At 34.2% G+C, this 12145-nt stretch overlaps 1 protein-coding gene across 3 annotated transcripts in view; it reads left to right on the forward strand.

Moving 5' to 3' along the window:
• The window catches only part of LOC106868477 (uncharacterized), a 52605-nt gene extending 40841 nt beyond the window's left edge, over positions 1–11764 (forward strand). For all 3 annotated transcript variants that reach the window (XM_089352980.1, XM_089352979.1, XM_089352978.1), the window contains exons 8-15: positions 854–1005; positions 2929–3009; positions 3409–3520; positions 5199–5276; positions 6075–6202; positions 8117–8233; positions 9169–9279; positions 10488–11764. In XM_089352980.1, coding sequence (XP_089209106.1) covers positions 854–1005; positions 2929–3009; positions 3409–3520; positions 5199–5276; positions 6075–6202; positions 8117–8233; positions 9169–9279; positions 10488–10587 — 879 coding nt within the window. In that variant the 3' untranslated portion in view covers positions 10588–11764. The remainder of the gene's footprint in view (positions 1–853; positions 1006–2928; positions 3010–3408; positions 3521–5198; positions 5277–6074; positions 6203–8116; positions 8234–9168; positions 9280–10487) is intronic.
• Positions 11765–12145: the final 381 nt, after the last annotated feature.

Raw genomic sequence — 12145 nt, forward strand, 5'->3', positions numbered from 1 at the left:
GAGCTAATCGACCCCAGGGCTTATTCTTTGTAAGCCTAGTACTTATTCTATCGGTCTCTTTTGCCGAACCGCTAAGTTGCGGAGACTTAAACACACCAGCATCAGTTGTCAAGCAATGTTGCGGGGACAAACATATACACACACACATATATATATATATGTACATATATACGACAGGCTTCTTTCAGTTGCCGTCTACCAAATCCACTCACAAGGCTTTGGTCGGCCCAAAGCTGTAGTAGAAGACATTTGCCCAATGTGCCACGCAGCGGGACTGAACCCGGAACCATGTGGTTGGTAAGCAAACTTACCACACAGCCACTCCTAAAAATCATCATCATCAGTTAGCGTCTGCTTTCCATGCTGGCAAGGGTTCGACAGTTTGACCAGGGCTGGTAAGCTGAGAGTCTGCACCAGACTCTAGTCTGATTTTGCAGGGTTTCTATGTTTTGATGCCCTTCCTAATGCCAACCACTCCCAGATTGTAACAGGTGCTTTTACGTGTCACCGGCATGAGTGCCAGTTGTGTGACACCCGTTTTTGCCATGACTATGATTTCACTTAGTTTGATTGGTCTTCTACTTAAGCACAACATTGCCAAAAGTCTTGGTCTTTTGTCATATATGGATTATTTAAAGGAATATATAATTATGTTATGCTGTAAACTTAATGTTTATTGCTTTGTCATTCTAATTTCTTATTACTGCTCTGTACTTGACTGATATTTTGTTCTGAAGCATTTGTATATTGGATTCTGGTGTCAGGTTATTTGTGTCACCATGCTTAAATGAAATACCAATAGGGGATGATAATTGGGTGATTTTCTTTCTTTTTTTTTTTTTTACAATTGCAGAAGCTGTGTTTTAGCCGCTGTAGCCGAGGTGAATTAACTGGTGATAAAATATTGCAGGCATCAACAGTGTGTCACAATTTAACTCATGTTGATGCTAGTTGGTGTTCAGTGACAGACTCAGGGTTGTCTGCCATTGCAAAATCCTGTGATAGGTAAATATCAATTCCTGCCTCTCTCTCCCTCTCTCTCTCTCTCCCTCTCTCTCTCTCCCTCTCTCTCTCTCCCTATCTCTCTCTCCCTCTCTCTCTCTCCCTCTCTCTCTCTCCCTCTCTCTCTCCCTCTCTCTCTCTCTCTCCCTCTCTCTCTCTCCCTCTCTCTCTCCCTCTCTCTCCTTCTCTCTCTCTCTCCCTCCTCTGTCCCTCCTTTCTCTCCCTCCTCTCTCTCGCTCTCTCTCTCTCCCCTTCGCTCTCGCTCCTTCTCGCTCTCTCTCCCCCTCACTCTCGCTCCCCCTCCTCACTCTCTCCCTCCTCTCTCTCTCCCTCCCCTCCCTCCCCTCTCTTCCTCCATCTCCCTCCTCTCTTCCTCCCTCCTCCCTTTTCAGCCATCTTGGAAACATCTGAAACACTCATACACTCGTGTGTGACTCATACATGCCTCTCCATACACTTTCTGCAACTTTGTGTAGGCCTCTGAGCAGGTATCGCCAATATAATCACATGCTACACACCTTCCTACCAAGCACTGCTGTAAGCAGTAGAAGTGAGCTAGAACGTTAAAACTTAGTGCACATGCACAGCAGAATTTTTCCAAACAGCTTCACTCTGCTGGCTTTAGCTTCGTTACTATGGCAACAGTCTGGATACTTATTGATCAAACTCAAACTCAGTTACATAGCACTGTATGTATGTGACAAGACTGACCCTTTGAATTACAAATAGTGTTATTCAAATTTTCCTTCAGCCTGTAGTGGTGCCTATAACTCGCCTAACCTTTGTTATTTTGTCACATACTCTGATTTCTTCAACTACTTTATCTGTCCATTTCTCTATCAATTTGATTGCTGTTACTCTTCCAGAGAATTTGTTCAGCTTTTCTTTGTCCATGGGTAGCCTGGCTTAGATTACTCTCCATATTTCCTCTTGTACACAGCACATATCTACTCACTTCTGCTCTTGCAGCTCAACAATCTCTCCTGGCTACCTCCCATCGCTTACCAATGTAAAAATACCTGTTTTAGTAATTCATGCAAATGTTTTAATTTTGTACAGTCTTTAACCTAAGTGAATATGAAAGGCTGATTGAAAATCTTCAAATGAAATTAAACTATCATTTATCATCATCATCATCATCATCGTTTAACGTCCGCTTTCCATGCTAGCATGGGTTGGACGACTTGACTGAGGACTGGTGAAACCGGATGGCAACACCAGGCTCCAATCTAAATTTGGCAGAGTTTCTACAGCTGGATGCCCTTCCTAACGCCAACCACTCAGAGAGTGTAGTGGGTGCTTTTACGTGTCACCTGCACGAAGGCCAGTCAGGCGATACTGGCAACGGCCACGCTCGAAATGGTGTCTTTTATGTGCCACCCGCACAAGCCAGTCCAGGGGCACTGGCAACGATCTCGCTCGAAAATCCTACGGAAGCCAGTCAGGCAGTACTGGCAACGATCTTACTTGGCTTGCCGGGTCTTCTCACGCACAGCACATTTCCAAAGGTCTCGGTAAGTAGTCATCGCCATAAATATTGTATTTTCCATGCTAATGTTGACAGCAGCAGTTCTGAAGTTTTGCACTTAAGGAGAGGAGAGTTTGTGGCATTTGGGTTGTTTGGTGTCTGTTTTCTGCCCCTAAAGAGAAGGTAGTATGATGGTTGGGGAATTCTCACTTAGGGCCAAGTGAAAATACCTTCAATTAAATTAACATTCTCACAATGGAGGCACTTTTAAGACATTTTAGAATGAAGAAAGTAAATACAGGTTATATGATTGAGATGAGTTTCAAGAACTGTCTGTATTAATAAATAAATGTGATTATAGCAAAGTGACCTTGAATTAACAGCCAAGAAGAAGCAAGTGAACAAGACGTTTTTCAGTCTGATACAAATGGAATTGGATGTCAAATTTATGATTTCAGGTTGGAAAGTTTATGCTTAAATGGTTGTGGATTGATGTCAGACAATGGGTTGAAAATACTGGTATCGAAACATTCGGAAAGGTGGGCAAGAGTTATTCTTTTTTCAAATTGCTTATGTTGAATTCAATTTTTTTTTTCTGTATATTGTGTTTATCTCAATTAATTTAGAAGTTGAGAATTTTAAAAAAATTGCTTTCAAAAGTTTATTTTATTTATTAAAATCTATATAATGAAAACGTCTTTTTGTGTGTGTGTGTGTGTGCTTTTAAATTAAAATGTGGATCTGTAAATTTAATGTTGCCATGATCAACTAATTATTTAAAAATATTCTAAGTATATGACTAATTGGGGTTGTTTTTGATGTAGGTTTAAAATACACAGATTACTAGTTATTGAAATTGTCATTTGGTTTTAAAAACAGTATGCAATTGTTGAAATGTATCAAGTTTTTTTTATGGTTTTTTTTTTTTCACATTTCAGCTTACAAGAATTAGAAATGTTTGGCTGTTTTAACATCACTTCTCGAGGAATCCGGCACCTTGCTAGTGTATGCACTAATCTACGCACCTTACAGCTAGGACAATGTTATAAGGTAATGTTCGTCTTTTATTCTGTGTCTTAAGAGATGCATGAAAAATCACATTCAATGTGCTTCAAACATATTTCAAACTTGCTGTAAAATGGTAACTGTTTAGAGAAGAATGGTTATAATTACAAGTTTTTGTTCGCTCAGATCAAGTTCAGCAACTCTGTAGGAAATGTTTGAACTGTGTGTGTGCGTGTGTGTGTGTACACAAGTTTGCACATAAATGCAAAGCAAGGTGGAAAAAATAGTCAAGTACCAAACGTAGAGTAATATACTAGTTATTAAAACCCCCAAAAATCTTCACAAAATGTTACCCAGTTTTATGAGACCATTCACTAGATAGTTGTGGTGATAACCGAATAAAAAAAAAAAATACGTATATATTTATGTATATTTTTTGTGTGTGTGTGTGTGTGTGTATATATATATATATATATATATATATATATATATATATATATATATATATATATATAAAAACATTAATTTACCAGTTTTACAGTAGACTGCTTATTTGCAGCCATATGTAAACAATACAATGATGGTTTCAACTACACTCTTACCAGAAGAGAAATCGAAAGGAAATTATGAGACAGGAAAAAAATAAATAAATAAAGCCCACTGGTAGAACCAAACAGTGAAACTTTTGGTAAGAGTTGTTGCCCATGATTTGCCAAGAGAAACTACAACCTTAAATATATACTGATACGGGCTTAAGTTTTCTGTGAGATATATTACCCATCATAAATTGAACCAAACCTTTAAAAGAGTAATTTAACATTCACTTTTCCATGTTTGCATAAGTTAAATAAAATTTTATGAAGCAGATTTTCTTCCAAATGCCAACTCTCACTGGTTTCCAAGCGAAGTAATATCTCCGCATGGCCAGACAGTTTTCATGGAATATTGGAAAGAAATGAACAAAACCACTTATATTTCCTTAATAACCATCATGTGATGTCAAGATAGGAAATACACACACACATAAGCATATATGACAGGCTTCGTTCAGTTTCTGTGTACCAAATCCATTCTCAAGTCTTTGGTCATCCTGGGACAATAATGGCAGACACTTTTCCAAGATATCACACAGTGGGATTGAACTGGGTATCATGTGGTTGGGAAGTAAGCTTTTCTTAACTACAAGCCATGAGGGACTGATAAGCATCACCAAACATTTATACAGATATTTTGAGAAAGACAAAGAAATGAAATTGTCTCTTTTATAATTTTGATGAAATATTAATATAATCATGTTACATTTGCCATACAAAAATTCCTAAAGGGCTGCATGCAGCCTTTGTACATTCAGTTGCTTATGCTTAATTTTAATGTATATATTATGAACATTAACTAGTATTTCACATTGAGAAATGTGCTACACTTGCACAATGGCAAACCTTTTCATTTTTCTTTTTTATTTTAGTTGCCTATCAGAATTACTTTTCTATTTTTTTTTTAATTAAAGTGTTTTTAATGAGAACACTCATTTACAACTGTCTTTCAAGAATGTATGTTTCTTGAAGAAACACAAAAAAGATTTGTTGTATATGGGGATGATCATGGTATGTTGTTTTCTTTGCTGTTTCAAGGTACTTCATGATCTATTTGTACAGAATATGGAATACATTGGCATTATTAGATATAATGGTTCTAATTGATATTATTGATTTGTATTGCTTAGCTGACAGATTCCTGCATTGCTGAAGTATCAAGTAGTTTATGCTGCGTTCAAAACTTGGATCTCAGGGGTTGTAAGCAGGTAATAACTTTTTCTTTTTTTTTATGTGACTTTAGATTATTGCACTCGCATAGAAATTTAAATTTGTTTTGCTAGGTTATAACTTTATTGGAAAGCCTTAGAAATAAAACTTTATCCTACACTTTTTATTGGCAATCAACTTGACATGATTGTAATTTCAGTTTTCTCTAAAGAAATAAAGTATCTGGGATTCAGAAACGTCTATAAGTTATTCGTTTAGCCTTAAGTTAGTCTTAATTAAACAGAACTTGATTAAGGGACATTCCAGTGATGACTATCTCATTTTTTAAGGCATATTTATGGTGGCGGTAAGGGCTCAAATTATCTGATGTTTCCTTTATAAGATGATAGGGTTTGGCTTGGAGGAAATTTGGTTACTATTTCTTGCAGGTTAGGTGACTGTGTAGATTCTCATGTCTGTGTGGCTCAATACAGTTCAGGTAAAAGAAATACTAAAGACATCTGTAATTACTAGTAGTAATATAAGCTAACCCCTACATGATCACTTGACCTATTAAAGGTAATAACCAAATCTGCTTCAAATCATACAATGGTAATAATAAAAGAAAGTTAACTTTTAAATATAATTAGTAAAAAAAAGGGTAATTACAGCTAGAATATCTTTGATCAAAGGCTTGAAGATGACCTGGAGTTAAACAACAAATATAAATACATATCAAAATTATTTTCATCTATCTTTACATTATTTTTTACTCATCAGTAGGAATAATATTCCATCATAAAAATTTAATGATGAGGAATTATTTAATTTTATTTGTTTATTTCTTTTTGTTTCAGATCAAAGATAGTTGTATTGAAAAGATTGTTGCTAACTGTTCCCGGTTACACACTTTAGCATTGGCCAATTGTCCAAATATTAGTAACAATGCTATGCAAAAGATAGCTTCCACTCTTCCAGGTATCCGGTAAGTCATTTTGACATAAATTTATACACAATTACAAAAATTTTTTTCAAACTTTGGAAGTTGTCTGATGTTCCATTTGTAAAGCATTAACTGATTGAGTGAACATAGTGGTTAGACAAACAATACATATTAAGTTGGGTGATGGATTCATAGAGATGTTAGTATGTTGAGCAAAATGCTTTGCAGAATTGAGATACATGCCCCAAGTTCAAATCTTGATATGCTCGCTTTGTCTGTCATCCTTTGAGTCAATAAAATAAGAATACAAGGGCTGTTTGAATCTAAGGGCTCCATACACTGTCAAATAATTGACTTTATGTTCATAAGTACATCTTCATTATTTAATAACCAGCTTCCATTCTGGCATGGGTTGAATAATTTGACAGGATTTGATGTGTTGGGGGAGTTGAATTCAACACTGCCAGCTAATAGGACACTTGTCAATTTAATAGTGCTGCTAGAACTTACAATTGTGATCTGTACCACGCTGCAGTTCCACTAACAACTACTGGTACTGCTTTATTGAAATGGTACCACTTTGAGGTCCTACTTTAAACTGGCGAACTGGCAGAAACATTAGCATGCCAGGCAAAATGCTTAGCGGTATTTTGTCTGTCTTTACGTTCTGAGTTCAAATTCCACCAAGGTCGAATTTGCATTGCATCCTTTCGGGGTCAATAAATTAAGTATCAGTTGTGTACTGGGGTCGATCTAATTGACTGGCTTCTTCCCCAAAAATTTCGGGACTTATGCATAGTATAGAAAAGAATATTGATCTTTATCATTCTATGAACTTCGTATTTTGAAATAGGATTCTCGTTTGGTTGTCAAAAACTATCAACCTGGCTAATCCACACACATTCACATACAACTAACAGCCTCTGATTCGGATAACTGAGTCAGTCAACTGAAAATAAGTTTATCCTTGTTTAATTTAAATAGATACGTTTTTAAAATGATATGAAAAGAGGAGTTAGATAACAAAATTAATTAGTGGACTAAAATATAAATATTTAACTTCACCACCAATTTCCAAAGTTTACTTTTCACTAATGACTTTCTGTTTCATTAAAGACCATCAGCTTTCTAACATAATTAATGTATCAAAATAATTAAATCAATATCATCGTCGTTATATATATGAGCTAAAATATCTTGTAGTTTCATTCCTCTGTATTCTGCATTCATCCATATAAGATAGATGAAATTAGTTGCAGTCATAAACTTGACTTTATTCAGTAGACTTTTTCCCTACTCTACAATGCATGTCTTCTGTCAATGTAAAAAAATGACAAATTACATTTAATCAGACAATAGTTTAGGAAATTTCCCAAAGCAAATATTTAGATAATACAGTTCTATATTTAAGAGATGAGGGATTATGTACATTATTTACAATTGACGGATATTTGTCCTCATCTTGTTTGTTGTTAACACAATGTTTTGGCTGATATACTCTCCAGCCTTCACCACGAGCATATGGCATAGTGTTTAAGAGCGCGGGCTACTAACCCCAAAATTCTGAGTTTGACAAATACTTTAGGAATGAGAACCCAGGTTTGAAATTTCCCCAAGATGCCTGATGAAGGCCAGAGGGTATATCAGCTGAAACATGTTAACAAACAAGATGAGGACAAATATCCGTCAAATGTAAATATTTAGATGATGTTATTATTTTCAGATCATTTTTATTTGAATTTATTCTTTATAATTACTAAACTTTTTTAAAATATTTCCACTACTTAAATGGAATCCTTAAGTTAGATGAAACATCAAGGTCTGATAACTCTTCAGATAGAACAATTGTTTTGAAAGATTCTTGAATTATCATGTTCCAAGTGATTGTTTCTATCTCCAAACATAGTCTTATGTTGCTCATTTAAATTGTTGCTCTTGTCATTTTCCCCCTTCTAGGAGTATTGATGTTTGTGGCTGCAAGCTAATCACAGATGAGAGTGTGAATCGATTAGCTACTAACTGTCGCCAGCTTGTTTATTTAGATATCAGTTCTACAGGCTGCACATACAAAAGGTAATAATTTTAACCATCATTGAAAGATTTTTGTAATATAAAGTGAATGCTTCCTTAGGCTTAATTAATCATATCTGAATAATATCTGTTTCTCATAAAAATTACAAAAGTATGATTGATTTCATTATTTGGATCTTTGTAAGCCATTAATGCAAACAGCACTTTGAATGAAACTAATGATATACTTCATAAACCACAAGTTTGAAAAAGCAACGTAAAAGTGTTTAAAATTTTATAGATACAGGTATGACTGTGTGGTTAAGAAAATCACTTTACAGCCTTGTGGTTTCAGGTTCGGTCCCAAAGTGCAGCACCTTGGGCAAGTGTCTTCTATAGCTCTGGGCCAACCAATGCTTTATGAGTGAATTTGGCTGACAGAAACTCTGGAAGCCTGTTGTACATATATAGATTTTATGTATCAAAATGTTCAATTTACTTTCTTCAAACTGTTTCACATAGTGATTATAAAAAAATAAGAGTTTATCGAGTGGTGTATTATAAGCATCATTTTCTCAAAAAACTGAAATTATGTAAAAGAACAGGTGTTTGAAAATCATCATCATCATCGTTTAACGTCTGCTTTCCATGCTAGCATGGGTTGGACGATTTGACTGAGGACTGGTGGACCAGGTGGCTACACCAGGAGCCAATCTGATTTGGCAGAGTTTCTACAGCTGGATACTCTTCCTAACACCAACCACTCCAAGAGTGTAGTGGGTGCTTTTACGTGCCACCGGCACGAAGGCCAGTCAGGCGGTACTGGCAATGGCCGAATTATGAAAATACTTTGTGAAATAAATAAAATTTTAAGAATTAATATGATCTATTATATTCTTTAATATGGGATTATTGCATTAATTTTGTGTCAGTATTTTTAATATTTCATTTTTATTTATTTTCTTTTTGTATTTTCGTTCTTTATCTTTTTAAAATAGTATATGCAGACTAGCTGAACAGGGATCAAATGATCTTGAAACTTTAAAACTTAATTTTATTACTGGAATTACTGAGACCAGTCTAACAAAACTCACTAATAGTTGTAAAAGGTTAGTATTGTAATTAATTTTTCGCCTTCTAAAATTTCTCTGTATGTCTTTCATGATTTCTGTATGTTTTGAGTGATTAGATTTCCAGTCTTGAGCAACTGAATTTGCATTTACCTGACGATTGTAGAGCTGTAAGCCCTACATATGAATAATATTAATTGTCATTAAATTGAAGGAGTGACTGGGTATTGAAGACAACTATTTAGAAGTGGCTGTGTGGCAAGAAATTTGCTTCCCAGCCACATGGTTCTGGGTCCAGTCCCACTGTATGGCACCTTGGGCAAATGTCTACTACTATAACCTCAGACCAACCAAAGCTTTGTGGGTGGATTTGGTAGATAAGAAGTGATAGAAGCCTGTCGTATATATAAGGTGTGTGTGTGTTGTGTACATCTTTGTGACTGTGATTGTCCCCCACCGCTGCTTGACAACCAGTGTTGGTGTCTTTACATCCCAGTAATTTAATGGTTTGACAAAAGAGACCAATAGAATAAGTACCAGGCTTAAAAAAAAAAAAAAAAAAAAAAAAGAACGGAAGCACAGGGTTTGATTCACTCAACTAAAATTCTTCAAGGAGTTACCTCAGTATGGCCACAGGTTATATACTGAAACAAGTAAAACAAGATGTGACTGCATTATTGTGTAGAACTTTTGTGAGATGGTATCAAATGATAAAGACAATGGCATGCTTAAGAAGCTATGGTGATAGACTGAGGTTTGATCTTAGATAATTGTGGTTCTTAGATGAGCTGGGAAATTGTTTAATGATTATGCCATAAAAATCCAAGTTATTTATATGATTTGTTTATTTCATAGATTTTAGTACCTTGATATTTTTCTCTGCTCTAATGATGCAATATACCAAATAAATTAAAAGCTACTTTTGACCTAACATCACAAAAACTAGAAGCTATATATATATATATATATATATATATATATATACATTGCTGGAAAATATTTACCTGGTTGTTCATTTCAAGAGTTAATCAGCATTAGATTAAGATTCTAATTCGGTTAGTATCTACTTAGCTAAAATTACAAACCGGTTCCACAAACAATTGTTTTAAACAATTTCAGTCTGTTTTTAGAATGATGTGAGATAATTAAAATGGGTAGTTTGGTTTTCTCTTTTATTTAAATCTTTCCAGAACATTCCAGTTGAAAACTATTTTGACCAGTTGTGATATTTCTCTTTAAATTTCCAGATTGACAACTCTACATTTGTACGGGTGCAAACGAGTGAAGAATCTAGAGAAAATCCAAGCTCTACATCCAAACTTAATTATTGAAGCAGACAGAGACTGAACAGATCTTAATCTTTTTAGTTGTTTGAGACTTTAACTGAACTACAATCTAGTCTCTCCTTTCTAAAGCTGACTGTCCGTAGTATGCTTTGGCCTCCTCACTTATCAATTATATCAGACAACTGTATATTTCCAATGCAATAACTTATATTGTGACAATATAACTATTTTCTTTCTGCTCCTTTCACATTATAAACTAATATTTTATCTCCTTTTTAATGAGTAATTGGTAACAATAGATGGAACTACTAAATGTGGCATTCAGAATTCTAAAGAATAGAAACATTGCCAAAAATAAAAAAATTAAAAAAAAATTAAAAAAAAGGACAGCACAAGAAAATAACTTATCAAGTATTCTTATTCTTTGGCTAGATTTACTATGGATGATAACACCTTAGAAACATTCTTGATGCCGAAGAGTTTGGCCTGCTTGAAATTTGTGGATTGCTTCTATTGCAATGACTGCAATATTTCAATCTTTACTTACACACATAATTGAAAGGAAAAAGTTTAAAAAAAAAATTAATAATAATAAAGAAAAAAAAAAAGAAATGCTTTAAAAAAAAATTGAAATTTTTGTATTTCCTATCTTCCAACCAGAAAAAGAACTTTTCAAAGATAATGAGATAATGTGCATTAGGGCTTATTTACTTATCCCTTCCCCTCACTAAATCAGTGAATGGTTTTGTAGTAATGTGATATAAACTTTCACTGATCTTTATATCATATACATAACTTGTAGTTGTCAATGCCACTGTGACTACAAAAGGTTCCAGTGTATTCCATTACTTACAATAATAAGCAGGTGTTACAATATTTTTATCCTGTATTTTTACTGCTGAATTATGTTCAGTTTTAATATCTTTGATTTATTGGTTGTTTCATTAAGGATTTATTATTATTATTACTAGGGTAACAGATTGGCATATCAGTAGAGCATTGGACAAAATGCCTACTGTATTTAGTTTGCAATCCCTTTATGTTGTGAGTTCAAATCTTAGTGAAGTCGACTTCACTTTTCATCCTTCTGGGGTTGATATAATAAAGAACTTGTCAAATGCTGGATTCAATATCCCAGACTATTCCATCCTCTCTTGAATTAAAGTCATGGCCATGTGCTATGTAAGGAATTATTATTTCTATATTCAAATATGATTGAGAAAACAGATTTTTAATCTTTATTTTTTTTTTTAATTTACTTTAGCTTTTTTTAGTAATATTTTGGGATATTTTAAACTCTAAAAACATGGAAAATGTTATCAATCTGAAATTATTTATTATGTGGATAGAAAAACCAAAACAGATTTAAGTTTATGAAATCTTTATAAATAGATTTTGCCCCTAGTTGATTGAAAGTTCCATTCACAAAACATACAAACAACATATTTGGGAATAATTTTTAGGATTTTCTTAGAAATCAGAAAAGATTTTGAAAACTTTCCTACTGCTTGCCATTATCTGTGATAGATAAAGTATAATGTATGAAAATTGACTAATAATAAGCCATTATCTTATTTCTTTTCATTGAACCCTTTGTTCATTAATTATCTAAGGTAACT

This window comes from Octopus bimaculoides, chromosome 5 (assembly GCF_046866305.1).
Source record: "Octopus bimaculoides isolate indiv1 chromosome 5, ASM4686630v1, whole genome shotgun sequence".
Taxonomy (NCBI): Eukaryota; Metazoa; Mollusca; class Cephalopoda; order Octopoda; family Octopodidae; genus Octopus; species Octopus bimaculoides.